The sequence below is a fragment of the Verruconis gallopava genome (assembly GCF_000836295.1).
Source record: "Verruconis gallopava strain CBS 43764 unplaced genomic scaffold supercont1.1, whole genome shotgun sequence".
Taxonomy (NCBI): domain Eukaryota; kingdom Fungi; phylum Ascomycota; class Dothideomycetes; order Venturiales; family Sympoventuriaceae; genus Verruconis; species Verruconis gallopava.
In genome coordinates, this window is record NW_015622137.1 from 577,665 (window position 1) to 597,677 (window position 20,013).

Genomic DNA, 20,013 nt, shown 5'->3' on the forward strand with positions numbered 1-20,013 from the left:
GCAATTGAACCAGTGCTAGTGCCCGTATACACAGAAGTGATTAGGATAATTCAAGTACTCGTCAGGACGCCATTTTGTCTACAGACGCCGATTCAATGGAACGCCGGGCAAGCAAGCAAAGGCCTGGCCGCCCACGCCCGCCCTCGGAGCCCTGAGCCAGCCAAAGCCCCACCGTGGGGTACCTGCGTGCCTGCGCTCACCACGAGATGCCAAAAAGTTTTTTGAGATCTCTTCAAGCGGACGCATTCTGCGCAGCATTGCGCTCCTCCTCTCGCCACAAACGCATTGATCATGATAACCATTCGCATACCCTGCTCTTCTGCCAACATTGGCCCCGGTTTCGACGTCGTAGGTTCAAATTTTGACCTCTTCATCCGCGCCTCTTGATCATCGCCGGACGAGTCATAGTTGATCGTTCACATCTGCTCAAGTTGCTTCGGCCTGGTTTAGAATCTAAAGATGTACGCTGACAGTCACAATCCCTTAGATTGGTCTCGCCCTTTCGTTATGGACGGAGATCAAAGTCACGTTCGAAAACCCAGATCAGGCTGATCCAAACGCACAATGGCCTGTAATAACGTACGAGGGAGATAGCGCAGAAAATGTCAGCCTAGTGCCCGAGGAGAATCTTATCACACGCACAGCAATATACGTGCTCCGATGTCACGGTCAGCGCAACTTTCCAGCAGGCACACACGTCCATATTAAGAACCCCATCCCACTCGGCAGGGGCTTGGGCTCCTCTGGCGCAGCCGTAGTGGGTGGTGTCGCTCTTGGAAGTGAAGTTGGAAAGCTGGGCTTGTCGAAGGCACGGATGTTAGTCAGTGGCCCTCGACATATCTTTGACAAGAATAACCTGCTGACATATTTTAGGACTATTGTCTCATGATAGAGAGACATCCAGACAAGTAGGAAACAAGTCACACGTCATATGCGATAGCACTGATATTTCTTAGTGTAGCGGCAGCACTATATGGTGGGCTGGTAGCAGCATATCTCAATGAACTGGACCCTAAAGATGCTGAACGGATCGAGATTCCTCTGAGCGAGGTACTACCTGAGCCTGCAGGAGGTGTTGACACAGGCCTCAAGCCCCCAGAACCGCCATACAACATTGGGCACTACAAAAAATTCAAATGGTCCGAGCAGATCAAATGTATAGCCATCATACCACATTTCGAAGTCGCTACTGCAGACGCCCGGCGAGTCCTACCGGACAGCTATTCACGCAAGGATCTCGTCTACAACATGCAACGTATCGTAGTTCTTTCAACCGCCCTGGGTGAAACACCGCCAGACCCAGATACAATATACTTCGCTATGCAAGACCGTGTTCACCAACCGTACCGCAAGAAGCTGATTCCCGGTCTTCCCCAGATTCTGCAATCCGTCACACCGAAAAGCCACCCGGGCTTACTCGGAATCTGTCTTTCCGGCGCAGGGCCCACAATCCTCGCACTCGCTACGCATGACTTTGAGAATATCGCGAATCGAATTATCAGTCAGTTTTCGCTAGAGAACATCACATGTGAATGGAAGCTGCTGGAGCCAGCTGAGGATGGACTCACCATCTCCTACGGACATGACGAAGCGGGTGTTTCTGTGGACAGAGAAAGTACGCCTATGACTTATGCTGGTGCTGGCGTATCGATAGATGCCGGGAATCAGCTTGTGGAACGTATCAAGGCTTCTGTATCGTCTACGAAGCGAAGTGGCACCGATGCGGTAATCGGTGGGTTTGGTGGTTCATTTGACCTTCAAGCAGCCGGTTACGATGACACCCCCGTCTTGATTCAAGCTATTGACGGCGTCGGCACGAAGCTAAAGATTGCCTTCGCTGTTGGCAAGTACGATACTGTGGGTATTGATCTTGTTGCTATGAACGTCAATGATCTGGTCGTTCAAGGTGCTGAGCCGCTCACCTTCTTAGACTATTATGCATGCGGAGCTTTGGATGTCGACCAAGCTGCCGCATTTGTTGAGGGCGTTGCCGCAGGATGCAAGGAATCAGGATGCGCTTTGATAGGAGGCGAGACGGCTGAAATGAGTGGTATGTATAGCAAAGGCGAGTTCGATGCTGCAGGTTGTGCTACTGGTGCTCTACGGAAAGGAGAGAAAGTGTTACCGGATAAGGAAAGCATGCAAGAAGGGGATATTCTCCTTGGCCTCGCAAGCAATGGTGTGCATTCAAACGGTTTCTCTCTGGTGCGAAAAATTATCGAACGCGCTGGGCTGGACTGGAAGGACCAGGCTCCCTGGGATCAGAGCACCACTGTTGGTGAAGCACTCCTTGCGCCAACACGCATATATGTGAAGTCGTGTCTGGCAGCTTCACGACGAGGTCTTTTGAAGGGAATGGCACATATTACGGGAGGTGGAATCACCGAAAACGTACCAAGAATGCTACCAAATCACCTTTCGGCATCATTTGATGCGAAAAATTGGGACGTGCCGGCCGTGCTAAGCTGGCTCAAGAAAGCAGGTAGCGTGGAGAACAACGAATTTGCACGAGTATGGAACACAGGCATTGGAATGGTTATCGTGGTAGCCAGGGAGAAGGTTGATGAAGCCAGAAAGATTCTGGAAAGTGAAGGGGAGAAAGTGTTTGAAGTTGGTGTGCTGAAGAAGCACGATGGAAGGGAGAGTTGTGAGATCAAGAACATGAGTGTTTGGAATTAGATATGACTTGGTGCGACGATTTCATTTGCAGATCCACAGAATCAAATAGGATGAAGCTTGTGGAGAGCCACCACATACGAGCGCTTGAATATGTTGCTTGCAATGTTAGATATGCATGGCTGAATGGGCTTGTTGCGCACGGGTTGTGTCCCAGCTCTGAAGATGTACATTCTTGCGCTTCTCTACAAGGCACGGAGTATTACTGATGTCCTAGCCGAGCTTCCTCATGATTCACAACGTTCGACTCTTTATCAACAAAACCTCAGTGATATTGGTTCTGATAAGAGACCTCGAAGTCCACCCTAACTAATATAAAATCTGTTGGATAGGCTAAGAAGGCTAGCAGTGAGTGAACCATCTCGAAAGATTTCCCAATAGCATCACTAGGTGCCAGCCTATCCTGCTGTACATGAATTAGTCCGAGACTAGAAAGGCTTCGGTATCCCTTAAGCACTCGATGGCGACGGGAACGCCTTTCTCAGCAAAGCTGATGAATCCATGAGGTGCGCCAGGGTACACTTTGAGAATACCCTCGCCTCCGGCAATCTGCCACTTCGCCGCCATAAACACACTATCATCTAGCAGTGGATCTTCTGTCCCAACTGTGAAGAGAGCCCTTGGCAGCCCAGGGGCTCCTCGTGCCCTCATCTCAGCGGCGACTTTCAACCAGTCAGCATAAAGTGGTGATATCGACCAGTGAGCTCGTTCCTCGGCCGTCGTGTTGGGCAAGAAGGCCTTCTGGAAGGATATCAACAGATCCCAGTCGATAATCAAGGGCTTTGTGAAGTGATGAGCTGCTGGCAAAAAATTGGACGCGTCGTAGCAGCCGAAGTGCAGGACCAAGCCGCCGTTCGGCGGAAGAGTCCAGATCGTGTGCTTGTTGTGGAGATGCAGCAGCGTCAGGACGGAGAGATGACCACCTGCAGACTCGCCGCCGATGAACAAAAGCGGGGCCCCAAACTCCTTCTCTGCATTCTCGAGAACGTAGTCCGCGGCGTCATAGCAGTCTTCGGGACCACTTGGAAACGGATGTTCCGGCGCAAGTCGATATCCCACACTCACAACGGCCAGGTTCCCTTTCCGTGCTAAGAAGTCAAGATACTCGTCTTGGTATTTCTCGCTTTGCAGAACCCAACCCCCGCCGTGTATGTGCAAAAACGTCCCCCTGGGTGTTCGGTTCTCAGGCCTGAACACGCGAGCTGGTATTGTACGACCGCGCTCGCGCGACGGAATCGCTCTATCCTCCCCGTTTTCCAAGCTTGGAGGCCGCGGCAAGGCAGTCTCGTTGTTCCACCTCATTTGGCGGTATTTCTCTGCGCCGACCTGTGTTTCTCAGGCTTGAAATTCACATTCGAGAAATCAAAGAACCTACCTCGTACCACCTGGGAAGCCCAGACATTGTGTCGATAAGCTGCTCATTGAGCGCCGTTGTCTCTTTGGTGATCGCATCACCAAGAAACTTGTCCCTTGACAAGTTGAGGTCGGACTGCAGAGGCATTCCTTTTCGCTTCTTTTAGTTTCAATATTTTAAGTTGATGTATACTACAAATATTACGATAAATACGGCATGGTAGGCTGCCTGATATTCTTGCAATTGTGGGGTAGCCGGCTACTAAGATGTAACAGTATTGTTCCGCGGCTTACGATCCCTTGGTTGTTGGTAAGTTGCCTAGTGGCCGTAGAATAGATACTTGCATGGCTTAAAACCCGGTATCGTTGCAATCCGCAATAGACTGCTTGCGCTCAGCCACATTCCTCGGTGCTCAGTAAAACATTTGCGAAGTTGATCCGATCCAACTGTTAGCCTTGCGTCCCCGTTACTTCACCGTTACGGCTTGGAACGAATAGTTTGACGATATTTGAGCATGACGTGAAAGCATTCACCAAGACCGGTAATCTCGCCCTTGCTGAGTAATCCTATTCACGACTCTTTGCTAATCTGTCTTTCTTTTTCCACGGTGCCATCTAGTCTTGAAATACGTTTAGTTAACTTATCGCAAGATCGAGACGACATTGGTGATGATCCGAGATCGGACACAATCAGATACGAGCAGTGCAAAAAGGTGGAAACATCACGTGAGTAGAAGACTCCGCAAAAACCGTTGGGTTCGGGCCGTTCGGCTAATTATCTTACACAAGTTCATCTCTATAGTTGACTTTCAAAAGCGAGATCTAAACGGAGTCGTCCGTTCGCTTGAATCTTTTGAAATGATTCTTCGGCAGTTTTCACCTTGGCATTACGTTTCGAACCCCATACTGCTTCTGAGTCTTTCTCGTTCGTCCACAAGTGTGTAGGTTCTCATGGGTGTCGAAGTCACCGAATACATTCGTCGTGTGAACATAGTTGCATCAATGAAGATAAAAGTTTCGGCAAGTCTTGGAACTATGCGAACATCTCTAGAAATGGCTAGCTCGCTCATTGTACCACAGCCGTTTCTCATTACCGTGGATCTTGTTTTCGACGGACGTATCCGTGAATTGCGGGGAAAAGAGCGGCACGGCGATGCTTGAATCATTAGCCTTGAGATTTGACCCATGGATGCTTTTCAACCCGACTCATTCGAATCGGAATAACTACCTAAATCGACTTTCTGTTGAAAGCTGTGATGTCTATCGAAGTAGCACTTGCGCCACACCCTAGTCAGATACACGATTTGCAGAAATTTTGAAGGAGGATTCGAAATCCATACATTTTTCATTTCGATATGTGCAATCGATACATAGCTAGTGTGGAATTGATTCGGTCTAAAAGAAGTACAAGACGTCGGTAATATTCTTTTTGGCTCTCAGGAGTATGATGTATTCGGTTTTTTCCAAAAGGTCTTGCCCGTGCTGAAGAGGGGCCAACGATACTTTTCCCCGCCTCCAAGATTGAGGAGACTATCGCGAATACCCACAAGGATTCTAACTACATGAACCAAAGAAGAGAAAGCGGGCATCAAGGACTTTGAGCACGCCCCACGCAGAAATTTACAGCACTACTTCCCGCTCGGGGTTACCATGACCGAGCACGACGTGGTGCAACATTTGGATATAAAATGCAGCGAGAAGATGCCTTCAAGTCATTATCAAGCGACCGGTCTGGTAGTGGATTAACAAAATGGCATTCCTCTCCCTCTTCCTTGTTGGCGCTTCGCTGGTTAGCGCTCAACAGTGGAATCATTCGCTTTACACCTCAAGTCCACCGGTCTACCCGTCTCGTGAGTTCTCCTACGGCCTCTATTTTCCTATTACGAAAGTCCCTTCATGTTCAGCGTCGTGCATGCCTATTTTTCGAGAGATATGAATCGTTGCAATGATTGACTAACCGTGGTTCCGTAGCAAACGCAACGGGTGCAGGTGATTGGGATGCTGCCTTTGCTCAGGCAAAGTCTTTTGTTAGTATGCTAACGCTTGAAGAGAAGGCTGGTATGGTAACGGGAACTACTGGGCCTTGCGTTGTAAGCGGCTTTACTTTCCGGGTAATTAAAAGTTCTAATCAAGACAAGGGTAACATTGCACCAATTGATCGCTTGGGTTTCAATGGTCTCTGTTTGAACGATGGACCTGCTGGACTACGAGAGATCACGTATGGCAGTGTTTTCCCCGCCGGATTAACAGCAGCCGCATCATGGGATAGAAATCTCATTCGCAGTAGAGGTCAAGATATGGGCGAGGAGTTTAGAGGCAAGGGCTCGCACATTGCTCTTGGTCCTGTTTGTGGACCTTTAGGGCGTTCTCCATTCTCTGGTCGAAACTGGGAAGGATTCAGTCCCGATCCTTACTTGACAGGTGTTGCAGTTGAAGAAACTATATTAGGAATCCAGTCCGCTGGTGTTCAAGCTACTGTTAAACATTTTAGTAAGTCCGTGGCCACCATATTCAGCAGATATGCTAAACTATTTCAGTCGGCAATGAGCAGGAAACCCAACGGAATCCGAGCATAGTGGATGGGGTCATGATCGATGCCGTCTCATCCAATATTGATGATAAGACCATGCATGAATTATATCTCTGGCCCTTTGCCAATGCGGTTCATTCAGGTGTCTCGAGCGTAATGTGTTCATACAATCGACTTAACGAGTCGTACAGCTGCCAGAACTCTAAAGTTTTGAACGGCTTGCTCAAGGACGAGCTCGATTTTCAGGGTTACGTCATGTCTGACTGGTCAGCGACACACACCGGCTTGGCAGCTATAGAAGCAGGACTGGACATGAACATCCCAGGCGGCATTTCCTTTCTTTCTCCAGAGCCTAGCTTTTTTGGTGGTAACATCACGATTGCAGTGAAGAACGGATCCTTACCTGAATCACGTCTCGATGACATGATCTTACGCGTTATGACGCCGTATTACTATCTCAAGCAGGACCAGGGATTTCCACTTATCGATCCCTCCATTGTGCCGCTAAATTTCTTCGCTGAATCGACGTGGGTTGCAAATTTTAATCTGAACGGTACTTCGAATCGGGATGTTCGAGGCAACCATGGGCAACTCATTCGAGAACTTGGTGCGGCTGGAACTGTCCTGCTCAAGAACACAAACAACACATTACCTCTGAAAGCACCAAAGAACATCGGCGTCTTTGGAAATGATGCAGGAGATCTGACTCAAGGTCTGTACTCGCTGACGCTCAGCAGCCTCGGTAACGATCCTTACGGGTATGAATTCGGAACACTTGACATCGGAGGTGGTTCTGGAACTGGTCGTCACTCGTTCATTGTCTCTCCCTTGGAGGCTATCAAGGCGAGAGCCGCTCAAGACGGTGCGATTGTACAGTATATTCTGGACAACTCGTACTTGCAGTCGGTTACTAGCCTAGAGTATATTACGCCCATACCGGACGTCTGCATTGTGTTTACCAAGACCTGGGCCTCTGAAGGCGAAGACCGGATAGACTTATCGCTAAATTGGAACGCTTCGACAGTTGTCGCGAATGTTGCAGCAGTATGTCCCAACACGGTCGTTGTTACACATTCCTCAGGTCCGAATGATCTGCCATTTGCGTCCAATCCTAATGTTACGGCCATTCTGGCGGCACATTATCCTGGCGAAGAAACCGGAAACAGCATTGTAGACATTCTCTGGGGAGACGTTAATCCTAGCGGCAAGCTTCCATATACGATTGCTTTGAACTCTTCTGACTACAACACGGACATCACGAACTCTACGGAGTTGGTAACTTCGACGGACCCGAATGCATGGCAATCCGATTTCACAGAGGGCGTCTTCATTGACTATCGCTATTTCGACAAGGCCAACAAGTCGGTGCTATATGAGTTTGGCTTTGGTCTCTCATACACTTCTTTCGGACTCTCGAGCTTGCAGGTTCAATCAAGCAGCGGCTCCTTGCCTTCACGTCCAAACGTATCAGCGGGTAAACAGCCTGGCGGTAACCCTGAATTATGGCAAATCATTGCCAATGTAACGGTTACAGTAACAAACACCGGTCAGGTTGCTGGTGCCGCAGTCCCACAGCTGTACGTTAGTTTGCCGGGAGAAGATGAACCAGTCAAGGTTCTGAGGGGCTTCGACAAGATTATGTTGCAACCAGGTGAAAGCCAACCGGTGAATTTTCCACTGATGAGGAGGGACTTGTCATCTTGGGATGTGGATGTTCAAGATTGGGTTCTGGCAAGTGGTAATGTTGGGTTGTTGGTAGGCTTTTCGAGCCGCGATATCGTGTTGACTGGATCTCTCACTTTGTGACGGTTAAATGCAAATCCATCACATTGATGCTATCTAGAGCATGCTTGGGGGAAATCTACTATGTAATAATGATTCTACTTATTTGAGACAAACTCAGTATTAAACATATTAGTTTATATAAGGATCTAGCGATGTCGAGCTCATAAGCTACTAAACTCCGAAGACACGCCTCTCGGACTTCTCGGTCTTTGATTGGCTGTCGTCTTGTCTGCGTGCTTACGCCATTTCAGAATGAAGCCACCAACGACAGTGAAGAAACATCCGAGATCACGGTGCAAATGCTCAACACGGTTAGCTAATAACTTGCAGTAGCATATCTTTGATACATTAAAGATTCTCTCTGATGCTAAGATTTCCTTAAACGTGCTTGGTTGAGCTATCGTACGAGGCAAAGTTATCGGCCAAATTAGCCGTTTACGCATAACTAACTTGCTTACTCCCTTGGTAATCAGCCAAGCAACTATCGACTACCAGAGTATATAAACACGTAGAGACTGTTCATGAACTTTTAATTCCTTTTTTACTTCTTGATGCTGTTTAGTTTTGTCTTACTACCAAAGCCGTAGCCCACTTCCGCAAATGTCGAATAAGGCAGCATTGCTTATTGCCGCGAAGGCCCGCCCGTTGGTCATCGAGAACGTGCCACTGATGAAGCCTGAAAAAAATCAGATATTGATTAAGAGTGCTGCGGTAGCGATCAATCCAGTAGATTGGATGGTTCAAGATATGGGTTTGCACACGTCCAATTGATGTTCAGAATCGGTCCTTTGCTCATCAATTCAGGCATCATCATTCAAAGCTACCCAATAGTCCTGGGTGAAGACGTCGCAGGTGAGGTCGTAGAAGTTGGGGAAGAGGTCTCCCGATTCAAACCTGGAGATCGAGTGATTGCGTATGGAACTCAACAAGGCACTTCAGGTACCCGACACTAAGAATTAAGCAGGCACTGCATTTATCTTGTCAGCAGTAAGGTTGAACATGGTGCATTCCAGCACTACACCATCGCTGTTGCCGATCTGGCAGCAAAGCTCCCAAGTTGGATTCCTTTCGAAGAAGGAGCAGTGCTTCCTTTGGCAATTTCTACCGCGGCATCTGGTCTTTACACCAAAAACTTCTTACACTTGTCGTACCCAAGCACCGACTCCAGACCGACGGGGAGAAGCATTCTCGTATATGGCGCATCATCCTCTGTTGGTGCAGTTACGATTCAGCTAGCTATCGCATCTGGTCTTCAAGTGGTGGCCACCGCTTCCAGCCACCACCATGAGTGGATCAGATCTCTAGGTGTCTTCATGGTTTTGGACTACAAGGACACTGAAATCGTTGAGAAATTGATCAGCGCATTGAAGTCTGCAGGCGAGCCAGTGGGCGCGTATGATGCGATAGGTCTTCCTTCCACACGGCATATTTGCGCTACAGTGCTGGAGCAGTTTGGCGGCGGTTTTATTGCGTCGACGCTAGGCATGGAAAATGACGAACGGCTACCTGAAAATGTTAACGCCGGTTACTGTGTGAAGTTTCTTTCATAGCGGTCTGTGAAGCGAAATGCTGACTGATCGATAGGTTTCGCTCCAGCAATCTACACCAAGGAGCCAGAGATCGCGAAAGCCGTTTGGGGAGAGTACGTCCCCAAAGCGTTAGAGAATGGCTCGTTGAAGTGCAAGCCAGATCCCCTTGTCATGGGCTCTGGCTTAGAAAGCATACAGGCAGCATTGGACAAACACAAAGAAGGCGTCTCTGGGCGAAAAGTTGTCGTGAGCTTGTGACCGACTCGTTGGAAATCACTATTTGAGAGCTAGAACTTTGTTTCTTATTAGTCGAGGTCCGAGTTTATCGTGTGAAAAGAGCTACATATAAAAGCGTGCCCTGTTTACTGCAATTTTTATTTCTGATCCACACATCTTTTCAAGATTTCCATCAGTGTTATGGGGAATCTGTGAAAAGAATTCCTCGATATCTCGTGAGTTAGACCTGCTGAAGTATCTTATTCTTTGTTGTCGTCACTATGATGAGCCTTCATATCCTCATCACTCATTTTTTTTCCTTTCAAAGGATCTGCTTATCAACGTCTTCAAGACAAGAGTTTTGTTTAATAGAGTCGCTTTTATGTACAATCGAGACATACCTATCACTGTGGTTCTTCTCGACTGTGTCTTTTTCGGGATCGCCATCCATGGAAAAAACGGACGCATAGCGACTGTCAGCTCGCTTTGTGCCGTTGCATTCGAGTGTGATCAGGGCCTCTAGCTCGCTATTTGTCATCGAGACACGTTCAAAGGCCTCTGAAGTGCTCCAGATCGGGTTGACATCTTGCGAGCGCAATGCGACCCAGTCTTCATCTCTAGTAATTCTTTCCCCAATCAGGGCATGTGGTGTCTCGGAAAGGCTTTGTCGAGTCCAGAATCTACTTTCGTAATCTTCCTCGATGACACCATTGTGAAGAGTGCCCTTTGAGTACATCTCCTCGTCTGACGATATGTCTTCAATACCCTCATCTGTTAGCTGGTCCTCACTGATATTTACTGATCGCTAAAACATGGTCAGTGCTACTGATTGGATGAAGTTTTATGGACTCTACTTGCGACATAATTGTTTAGGACGAATTCCTTGGCTGAAATAAACTCGATCGCCGGCAATCTTGACAAAACCGGCTGTGTTATGAGATTTCCATCTTCGCGGCGATAGTATTCAACTTCCCATTGATAGCCCGGAGGCATCGGCGCATAATTTTGATTTGGGCCGTCGATATTAGCATAGCGGAACCAGCTGGGCGTAGATATTTCTCCGTTAGAACCTACAGCGCGAGGCTTTTCTGTTGAGGAGAACATATTTGGCGTAAAATACGCATAACTTCTGGTGACAGGCTGATGGAAAATACTGTCTTCATCTTCGCGTGACATTTTCGATGTGCTATCGCTCCTTTAATAGCTATCTGTACCAAAAGTCTCCTTTGTCTGTGAAGCGCCAGGAGATTATTTGTCTTCAAGTCCAAACACTGTGTTCTTTGCGAAGTAAGTGGCTACTGTCAGTTGAGTAGTTGAGAAGTTGCAGCTTCGTCAGTTGCTTTCGGAGGAGTTAATTGCTAGTGAAGGATGTTGTCATTGGTGCATTAACTTGGAGCAACTTTGCGTTAACTTCTGCCTACTACGCTAGATATGGAGATTATGAAGGACGGGGGACGGAGGCTCCAGATGATGCAAGACTGTGAAATTGCAGCACATGTCAACCGCGTCAAGGGCTCAAATAAGAGCGTAGACAGCAGCGCGGAAAGTAACGGAAGTAAATGGTCTCAGCGACAATGACATCGAGACACATGCTGGAGTAAGAAGATATGCTCCAGAAGAAGGCTGAATTTTTAAAGGCGGATGAGCTAGGATTCGGTTAGCATTAAGAAAGAATAGTGACGGGTGTTATGCCCTAGTAACTACTTTATTGTTAGTGAAGTCAAAGCAAGTTGCTTGGATTATTGATGAGCAAATGGATCTGAATAACTCTCTAGTTCGCTGATTGATGATCCGAGGCGACCAGGCCTTAACCAAGTTGTTCGACTGTCTTGCTCCTTGATTAGGAGCACCCATATCGTCTTATCTGAGTATAATTGAGGTGGCGAGTCCAACTAAAAAAATTCGAGTAGCTGTATTTTCGAGTAGTTACAGCAAGCGATAAGAATCTACAATGATTACGATTCCAAGCGAAAATGCGAGCTTGGGAGTCAGATGGATCGTTCGTTGTTAGGAGACGTCTTTCCATCACCCGGAAAACTCTATCACAAAACCAATGAATTGATTGTGACCACGGTGTTCGCTGATCTATGATGGCCAGTGACGGCAGCAAATAGACCTTAGACTCGGATTCAAGAATACCTGTAAAGGTACATAATCGTGCCTTTCCTTCAATAAGAATCCATCAAACGATAGAAACCGACTAGGAATTCCCTCTCGTAGCTAAAATGCTTGTTCGCGAATCGTCGAGGAGGCATGACTGATCATGTTATCGATAACACCATACAATTCTCGACTGATAGCGGAGGGAAAACAAGAAGGTAGAGGTAGTTTGTCAATTTCGTGAACGTACTTTCTGATTTTGATATTCTATGGTTGTATTTATTGTCCAGCATCCAAAGGAAAATCCCCCCTTTCCTACGTATGTTATCCGTTAACGACCTCCAATCGTGGGTGACAAGGATCACCACGCTTTTGTGATGCGAGAGTATTTGACTCCACTGATTTGATTGAACGGTCCTGCTAATGTGTCCGCGATATGCAGCTGGAGCGGCGTATGTGCTCTTTACTGCTCGCCGACTCCCTATCCTCATTGCTCTATGATCCTACGATGTCATACCGCACCTTCATTTTGGCAACAAAAGGTTCTCAAAGAAACGCCATGCATCAAATGCTCACTGAAGTCGTGAACGCCGGGTGAACGCCCGCAGACGCCGCTCCCAAATCAAGGCGACTAGGCACAACATCCCACTAATAAAAATCGTTTCTCATCAACCGCCAATATGCTGGGGCGGTCTACCGTCGTGTATCGATCCCTTAAGAATATTTTTGGGCTCCTGTTCATAGAATCTCCTTCAACTTTTGCTTTTGATCCGCGGTCAAACTGGCGGGGAACTTTATCCTTACACCAACTACGAAATCTCCCCTTTCCGTGGGCTTCTTGCTTTTTGGCATGCCTAGACCGGGGAATGTCTCAGTCCACGTTGGTGGAGTTGGACCGCTCGAGCCCACCCTTAACTGCTTTCCGTCAATCGTGGTGACTTGTCTTGACCAACCAGTCAATGCTTCTTTGAGGTCGATCTCTACTGAGGTTTTTATGTCGTCTCCGTCGCGGGAAAGTGTAGGGTGAGGTTTCTGTTGCATGTATTAGCGTTTTCTCTTTGTGAGATAAGTGGGCGGGATTTTCCTTACCTCTTCTACAATGAAGTGTAGGTCTTGTGTGCCGCCCTCCACTTGATCTCCCACGTCCTTGAACTTGATCTTGCTTCCAGCCTTGAGACCAGGTTTGATTGGGACTTCCAGTATTCTGTCCTCAATGACTTGCTTGTTCGTGTTCGAATCGAACTTCTTCCGCTTGATCTTCATCTTCTTCGTTGCTCCCTTGTACAGGTCTTCCAAGCTGACGGGCAGCGGCTTCTCCAATACAGTGACCTCGGGCGTCGGTGCCCTTGGGCCACCGTTCATGCTTTCAAAGCGCGAGCCCGAAGATCTTTTCCCTGATCTTCCGCCAGGCATGCCCGAGCCAAAACTAGTGAATGAGCTGAAGCCGCCCATATCATCGTCCAACCCAGCGCCTCCACCGCTTTGCCTGAAAAAGTCGGCGAAGATCTCCTCTGGGTTGGTGAAGGCAAAGCCTCCTGTCCTTGTTCCACCAGGACCTGTGGAGAAATGGAACGTCCTAGTCCCTCCTCCTGGTCCCCCGGCGCCGAAAGGGAACCCTCCTGCTCCAAATCCACCAGGCATGCCCCCTTCGGGCATGCCGCCCTCAGGCATCGCGGGTCCGCCGCGTAGCAGCCATTCTAGACCATGTGCATCGTATATTTTTCGTTTTTCCGGATCGGAGAGAATCTCGTACGCCTGTGATACCTCTGTTCAATCAATCATACATATCGTCAGCTTCGTGTTTCAGAGGCGGGAATCTATTAAGAGGGTTAGTTCACGTACCTTTGAATTTTTCAGCAGCGTTGGGATTATCTTTATTCTTGTCCGGGTGCCATTTCAATGCTGCCTTTCGATATGCCTTTTTGATCTCTTCTTGTGATGCGTCTGGTTTAAGTCCTTGAGTACATCAAGTTAGCAGAGGCCCGAAGCACACTCGACTGACTGCCGGTGATTAGAGAGTACGTACCTAATTGGTCATACAGTTTCGTTTCTGCTACCATTGTTCGAACGCGTGATTACGAATTACGGTATCTTAGTTTGATGTCGGAAATATGGCGAAAGAGGATGACAGGAATTGTGCAATGGTGTGCAGATATAGCGGCGAACGACGTGGTCTGGTGGGGTGAGCCCGGCAACGTTGCAAGGCTTGCAACTGACGTCGTTGTAGAGAAGGTTCTGGAAGCTTCTATTGGCTGTCCAATGTTTGACTTTGGGCGGCGAAAGGAGGATTACAGAACTTTCTGTCCTGGACGATATCTTTTATGTCTTTATTAAGAAGTCTTCCTTTTCCACTGCTGGACGCTTCTATTCTTCGTTTTGTTGCCGTTTGCGTCACGGAAAACGTGTTGCAGTTGAAGGACAGCACGTGAACAATTCTCAGTAGCCGCAGACAGAATGACGGTTCTTCAAGCTACAAAACATTGATGAATGGACTGGTTTTGGAGCTCAATCATATTGATATTTGAATCCTAAACCATCACTTGGTTTTCCTCTGGAAGGATACCTGCTCAGCCTTTCCATAGTGCCTTTTCCTCCTCCAGACGTTCTACATTGCCGCAATCCTTGCAATAGCGGTCATAAACTCACCCTCAGCGCTTACGATTGCTTTAGCTGTCCGATTTTCCAAGCCAGCTTACAGTCATGCTCTGCAGACCTCGCCTATTTGACATATTAAACTCTGTGTTGTCCCATACGCGCTTGGTGCACAGCGAAACCCATGTCACTTGCAGTCGGCCTGTTGGCGAATCGTCTTCTTCAGATCGCGGAGATGTGACCTCTGCCATCGAGCCTATTGGCCCAAATAGTCCCTCGTCATTCACTTCAACGTATGACAAGGTAGCAATGTGTAGCTTCGGGAGGAATGTTGTGTCAGCAAAATAATATGAAGTGTAAATCTACGTAGCTTCTACAGAGCCCTCTATCAAAACGTAAATTGACTATGCTGACCATCCAGAGCGCCTAATTTTCCTCCGGTACGAGCACTGGTCTAGAAATTTATACCTAGCGCCACAGCTTTAAGTGCAGATGAGTTTTCAACTTCTTCATGAAGCTAAGCATAGCTTTGTGTGCAAAACCATTTGTGGCAGGAAGAATGCCAAAGCATTTGGCTACAATTCTACTTGTACATAAGCTACTTCAATTGCAATTTCACCTCAATTAGATGGTTCTACATCAACAGAGTTGTCTGACTTCGGCTAGGAAACAGTCCACTCAGAGATCATGAAAACAACACGATTTACGGCAGAATCCCTAGGGAAAAACTCAGGCATCGATACAGCAGTTTATTGTCAATGAACAAGAATGCGGTATGTGGTTGATTGGTATCAAATTCAATTGCCCCGTACTGTGCATAACTCCGCCTATGCTTGGGCCTTCCGCGTTGAAGTTTCCTCGACTTTAGAGCCCTTGATCTTCAGAATCAGGCTTTGCATGCCTTGGTTTATAAGAATAAGTCGTATATGACAACACGTCGAGACAAACTCCTAAATATGCCTAGAAAGTTGCACCCATTATCGAAAGTTGATCTAATTTACTATTGCTATGTGAAAATTTGATACTGGTTTCCATAAATCTCACCAAGAGAAAAAGTCGAACTTTCGAAATGAAATTAAAGATGATATAAGCGATGCAGAAGACATATGAGATGAAATTCATCTTATTTCCTCACCAGTTCGAGCTCGATTGACGTCTCCGACAATATGGACTAACATGATGACGTATAAATCCAGTTCTTCAGAGTGGTGGCGTAACTTATGGAATGGTCCAAAATGTCTATGTTCTTTGCCAGGACACATTCGCCATTCAGCAGCAGAAGGCATGGTACTAGATATCTCTGACAATAGCCAATAGTGGTGCACTAGGAACATGGTCTGATAGAACGCGCAAATTGTGGCATCCTTCGTCTCTGTTTCTCAACATTGAGATAATCCCCAAAAGGGCGAGTGAACTCAAAATCATCACAAAGCAACAGGATCATAGTGATAGTTCAGAACAATAAGGATTTCTTATGCTGTCGCACCACGCACCAACCAATTGTCGAGAATGCGTTTGCTACGACGAATTCTAATCGGTAACCCACCCTTTTATTCAACGCTCAAAGGTTCGCATGAACAACCCGTGATGTCTCAAAACGTCACCAAGTTTCATCTTTGAGAGCGTGAAGTCGGTTTCGTGAGAAGGGCAATTAATTTACGAAGCTTAGATGTGACGAAAGAACAAACAGCTGGCATATTCCAAGAAATACATGTGTATAATGTAATTGTAATAAGCAAATGCATGTCAGCGCCATACAAGAGGAGAAAGGTTGTAATTACGTCAAATCAGCTTCGATGGTATATGGCTCGAAACATATCATATTCGGAGCTATGACATACCGGAAGAGTTACAATAGCCAACTTTAACATAATGCATAGCTTAGGTACCTATTGTTTTGCGTTACGCTGTACCCTTTTCCGGGATAAGAGACAGTTAAAAGCAGGACTGAAGATGCCGCACGTGATCCCCTAACACCATTCGAGTAAAGCCATGTACGCAATGCGGGATCGAACCAATGAACGCCGCATGACGCATATGAACCAACTGCCGAAGCAGCCTCTGCAACACCACACTATGACACTAGTACTTCATAGAATTCGAACGTCCTACAGCCTGTGACAAATGCCTATAAGGTTTCACTCCGCTCCTCAATGAGACAATCCACCAAGCCAGGCTTGGAGCCGCGAAGGCAATCCTCCACACCTCATTACCATACATTTACTAATCTAAGACCTCCCGCTCACCGTGGCCGTCCACCATCCGCGTCGCAAATCAACCGCCACGATAGGAATGAGGGATCCGATGATTCGTGCCGACTTGGGAACAATGCAACTCCTCTACCGAAGAAGCAACTCGCCGTCCTCGCCTTTATCGCCCTCGCCGAGCAGACCGCTCTCAACTCCATAAGTCCATATCTACCAGAGATGGTGCAAACCTTTCCTGAAGTCAAGCTGGGAGAGGAAGGACTCTACGTAGGCCTCATAGCGTCATCATTCGCGCTGGCACAATTCGCGACGAACTTCTTCTGGGGCTGGCTGAGCGACCGAATAGGCAGGAAACCTGTGGTTTTAATGGGCACTGTGTTCACGATCGCTTGCTTTGTGGCATTTGGATTTTGCAAAACACTGTGGCAGGCTATCTTAGTGCAGGTCTTGATGGGACTCTTGAATGGGAACCAAGGACTGATTTCAACATGCCTGGGAGAGATAACGGATCGGAGTAATCAGTCACAGGCCTTCACCTATTTGCCTGTGCTATATGGGCTTGGTAGTATCACTGGACCTGCTCTTGGAGGAACGCTAGTCTTCAACAACAACCCGTTTCACAAGGACAGGCCCAACAAATTTCCATATCTATTGCCGAACCTATTCTCCGCAGCTGTGTTGATAATCGATTTGATTATCACTATGCTATTTTTAGAAGAGAGTTTAGAAGCAGCTCAAGAACTACCGTCACTAGGCGAACGTATAACGAATCTTTTTGCATGGCTTTGGCAATTCGCAGGGTCAAGCCACAGGCCAACGTATCTGCGACACTTCCGGGGACGGAAGGTTAGCTACGAGAGCAACAGATCCGACGCTGCGTCAAATATAGACACTCCTTCCTTGATCCCGGAAGCTAATGGCACATCTCTGCCTGCTCGCGCTGTGTTGAACAGAGACACAATCCTTTTGCTCTTGACCTACTTCATATTTCAGCTTTCCAACGTTGCGTATAATTCGCTATATCCAATATTTGCAGAGGCAAAACCACCTGCAGGGCGAGGGTTATCTACAGAAGAAGTTGGTCTATCTTTGGCCTTTGCAGGCGTAGTCACGATACTTTTCCAGGTTGGCATCTTTGGTGCCATACGCGATAAGATCGGCAATAGGTCGAGCTATCGTGTGAGCATAGCCGGCTTCGTCGTCGCCTTTCTCATCATGCCCTGGGTAGGCTATCGTGATGGCCACGGGTTTGGGCAGGGGAAGATATGGATCTGGGTTGAGCTGGGAATTGCGCTTACAATCAAGACTGTTGCGGCCGTCGGAGGTCTTGCATCGGCCCTTCTTCTTGTAAGCTCATCTTGCAATCCTGAGAAAGACGGAAGACTAATAGTTTCGATTCAGATCACGAATTCGGCACCCAGCCACTCAGTGTTGGGTAAATTGAATGGTCTCGCGCAAACCCTATCTGCTGCAGGGCGAGCCGTAGGACCTTTCATTTCAGGGGGCATTTTCTCGGCCGCTACGAAGATCCGACCGAAGGGCGAGGCCCTCGCATTTGGCCTGTTTGGTGGAATAGCTTTTGCAGGCTTCATTTTGAGCTTTGGAATCAAGAGTGCTAAATTAGAAGCAGAGACAGACGCCGAGGATGAAGGCGGTGATGAAGAGGAGCACAGTGCTCTCAATAGGGAAGAGAACGATGGCGGAGCTAGACCTAGAGAGACCCAACCGCTTCTGAGGAACTGATACAGCAAACACATAGTCATTTGTTCTAGCGTTCATACAAACCATTGGGTCACGTCACTTCTAGATTTTACTAGATTTTGAAGAAATGATGGCAACATTGAATTACGTTGATGTCAGTGGTATGGTTTTTTCAACGGCACTTCACCTCGCTGATTCCGCGACTCACTTTCTTGTACTTTTAAGATGCCCTACAAGTTCTCTGGAACCCGCGCCCCTTTCTAAAGACTGGATGCAGCTTGTTGCATCAAGAACAATCACACCGTAACACGAACCCCCTGCCGGAGCACGTACGAATCTCACGTTGAGAAGGGCTGGTGCGAGCTAAGCGAGATCATGGCCATGCTGCGCCCGTCGATCTCGCTTGCGTGAAAAGATGATCAAATTTCTCGAGAACCGTTGCTCCGGCTCTAACGAATTTGCAGAAATCTAGACGTGTCGTCCTGATAAGCAGCGACGACCATGACACTAACGCGTCTGGCAGCTGGCATGGTTGTGGATCGTGCATTGCCGTCCGACGTCCTAAGCCACGCGAACAGCCAAGGAGGATATGTTAACAACCTTGGGTAAATACGTACCCCGCCTTTGGCGAATGGGGTTGTAGCCGGGGAGGAACGTTCCTGGACTGAGAGCACGCCTATAATGTTCAAAGGGGTAAGGACTGGCGTTGGCGTCCACGTTTCCGTCTGCGGCGTAGAGCCTTTGAGTTAACGGAACAGGATGTGTTGTTGTTTTGGGACAGCGTTCGTAGCGGGCGTTGCTTCTGCGCTAGGAGCCGCCGGCCCAAGAGCTTGTTAACGACATGAGGCTCATACGGTGAATAAACATTCACTGCAGTTGTAAATATTTATGCCCTTTCTCAGAATTTCAAGGAGGTTCGTACACAGCGCTGACTTGCCTGGCTGGATGGTTTTGATCTCGTTCTGTACTGAGCGTTTAAGTGCTTCAAAATACTCCAACAGCCATCTCTGCGCGAATGGGTAACAGGCTGGTCAGCACCTGCTCGCCGCCACCACGGCATCGAAGTACCAAGTCCACGCTAGTGGCAATGTGTACACACCATCTTGGCTTCGAGAGCGTGCTCAGAGAGGAAAAATCAAACGTACGGTATGGAGGTAGTCCGGAAATTTCTGATGTCCGGAGTCCGGACGAATCTTGATAGACGCCAATGGCCATCTTGGAAGAAGATAGATACCCCAGATCTACTGATCTCCCCGCTTCGCGTCAATGAGGAGAAGTGCGGGGGTACCTAGGTACATCCATCTTTCGCCCAACATCAACCTTT

General features: G+C 47.8%; 7 protein-coding genes across 7 annotated transcripts; 4 read left to right on the forward strand and 3 right to left on the reverse strand.

Annotated features, from left to right (window-relative positions):
- The first annotated feature begins 200 nt into the window (after positions 1-200).
- On the forward strand, positions 201-2,924 carry PV09_00222 (phosphoribosylformylglycinamidine cyclo-ligase). Its single transcript, XM_016352919.1, has 4 exons — positions 201-348; positions 488-820; positions 874-908; positions 957-2,924. The coding sequence occupies exons 1-4, from the start codon at positions 292-294 to the stop codon at positions 2,677-2,679; spliced, it is 2,148 nt and encodes a 715-aa protein (XP_016219176.1). The 5' UTR covers positions 201-291; the 3' UTR covers positions 2,680-2,924.
- PV09_00223 (uncharacterized protein) lies at positions 2,790-4,408 on the reverse strand. The gene is made up of 2 exons (XM_016352920.1): positions 4,052-4,408; positions 2,790-4,002 (listed from the first exon to the last, which is right to left on the reverse strand). The coding sequence occupies exons 1-2, from the start codon at positions 4,175-4,177 to the stop codon at positions 3,094-3,096; spliced, it is 1,035 nt and encodes a 344-aa protein (XP_016219177.1). The 5' UTR covers positions 4,178-4,408; the 3' UTR covers positions 2,790-3,093.
- Positions 4,409-5,553: 1,145 nt separating this feature from the next.
- PV09_00224 (uncharacterized protein) lies at positions 5,554-8,458 on the forward strand. The gene is made up of 4 exons (XM_016352921.1): positions 5,554-5,879; positions 6,001-6,119; positions 6,168-6,519; positions 6,567-8,458. The coding sequence occupies exons 1-4, from the start codon at positions 5,780-5,782 to the stop codon at positions 8,363-8,365; spliced, it is 2,370 nt and encodes a 789-aa protein (XP_016219178.1). The 5' UTR covers positions 5,554-5,779; the 3' UTR covers positions 8,366-8,458.
- A 442-nt stretch (positions 8,459-8,900) lies between these two features.
- PV09_00225 (uncharacterized protein) lies at positions 8,901-10,265 on the forward strand. The gene is made up of 4 exons (XM_016352922.1): positions 8,901-9,095; positions 9,149-9,257; positions 9,309-9,874; positions 9,929-10,265. The coding sequence occupies exons 1-4, from the start codon at positions 8,945-8,947 to the stop codon at positions 10,129-10,131; spliced, it is 1,029 nt and encodes a 342-aa protein (XP_016219179.1). The 5' UTR covers positions 8,901-8,944; the 3' UTR covers positions 10,132-10,265.
- Positions 10,266-10,411: 146 nt separating this feature from the next.
- On the reverse strand, positions 10,412-11,265 carry PV09_00226 (uncharacterized protein; the record flags this gene model as incomplete). Its single annotated transcript, XM_016352923.1, has 2 exons — positions 10,412-10,887; positions 10,944-11,265. 2 exons carry the CDS (start codon positions 11,263-11,265, stop codon positions 10,412-10,414), a joined length of 798 nt encoding a protein of 265 aa, XP_016219180.1.
- Positions 11,266-12,425: 1,160 nt separating this feature from the next.
- PV09_00227 (uncharacterized protein) lies at positions 12,426-14,372 on the reverse strand. Its single transcript, XM_016352924.1, has 4 exons — positions 14,216-14,372; positions 14,032-14,145; positions 13,279-13,955; positions 12,426-13,221 (listed from the first exon to the last, which is right to left on the reverse strand). The coding sequence occupies exons 1-4, from the start codon at positions 14,247-14,249 to the stop codon at positions 12,928-12,930; spliced, it is 1,119 nt and encodes a 372-aa protein (XP_016219181.1). The 5' UTR covers positions 14,250-14,372; the 3' UTR covers positions 12,426-12,927.
- Positions 14,373-16,822: 2,450 nt separating this feature from the next.
- PV09_00228 (uncharacterized protein) lies at positions 16,823-18,866 on the forward strand. The gene is made up of 2 exons (XM_016352925.1): positions 16,823-18,335; positions 18,390-18,866. Exons 1-2 carry the CDS (start codon positions 16,935-16,937, stop codon positions 18,729-18,731), a joined length of 1,743 nt encoding a protein of 580 aa, XP_016219182.1. The 5' UTR covers positions 16,823-16,934; the 3' UTR covers positions 18,732-18,866.
- The last annotated feature ends 1,147 nt before the right edge of the window (positions 18,867-20,013 follow it).

Bases quoted from the DNA above. Each gene is read 5' to 3' on its own strand.
- PV09_00222 (XM_016352919.1), top strand. From the start codon at position 292: ATGATAACCATTCGCATACCCTGCTCTTCTGCCAACATTGGCCCCGGT. The intron at 821-873 runs GTCAGTGGCCCT...GACATATTTTAG, and splicing joins TGTCGAAGGCACGGATGTTA to GACTATTGTCTCATGATAGA. The intron at 909-956 runs GTAGGAAACAAG...GATATTTCTTAG, and splicing joins ATAGAGAGACATCCAGACAA to TGTAGCGGCAGCACTATATG.
- PV09_00225 (XM_016352922.1), top strand. From the start codon at position 8,945: ATGTCGAATAAGGCAGCATTGCTTATTGCCGCGAAGGCCCGCCCGTTG. The intron at 9,096-9,148 runs GTTTGCACACGT...TCATCAATTCAG, and splicing joins TTGGATGGTTCAAGATATGG to GCATCATCATTCAAAGCTAC. The intron at 9,258-9,308 runs GTATGGAACTCA...AGAATTAAGCAG, and splicing joins CCTGGAGATCGAGTGATTGC to GCACTGCATTTATCTTGTCA.
- PV09_00224 (XM_016352921.1), top strand. From the start codon at position 5,780: ATGGCATTCCTCTCCCTCTTCCTTGTTGGCGCTTCGCTGGTTAGCGCT. The intron at 5,880-6,000 runs GTGAGTTCTCCT...GTGGTTCCGTAG, and splicing joins TCCACCGGTCTACCCGTCTC to CAAACGCAACGGGTGCAGGT. The intron at 6,520-6,566 runs GTAAGTCCGTGG...AAACTATTTCAG, and splicing joins AGCTACTGTTAAACATTTTA to TCGGCAATGAGCAGGAAACC.
- PV09_00223 (XM_016352920.1), bottom strand. From the start codon at position 4,177: ATGCCTCTGCAGTCCGACCTCAACTTGTCAAGGGACAAGTTTCTTGGT. The intron at 4,003-4,051 runs GTAGGTTCTTTG...TGAGAAACACAG, and splicing joins GGCTTCCCAGGTGGTACGAG to GTCGGCGCAGAGAAATACCG.
- PV09_00228 (XM_016352925.1), top strand. From the start codon at position 16,935: ATGAGACAATCCACCAAGCCAGGCTTGGAGCCGCGAAGGCAATCCTCC. The intron at 18,336-18,389 runs GTAAGCTCATCT...GTTTCGATTCAG, and splicing joins TTGCATCGGCCCTTCTTCTT to ATCACGAATTCGGCACCCAG.
- PV09_00227 (XM_016352924.1), bottom strand. From the start codon at position 14,249: ATGGTAGCAGAAACGAAACTGTATGACCAATTAG. The intron at 13,956-14,031 runs GTACGTGAACTA...TTGATTGAACAG, and splicing joins CGCTGCTGAAAAATTCAAAG to AGGTATCACAGGCGTACGAG. The intron at 13,222-13,278 runs GTAAGGAAAATC...TACATGCAACAG, and splicing joins TACACTTCATTGTAGAAGAG to AAACCTCACCCTACACTTTC.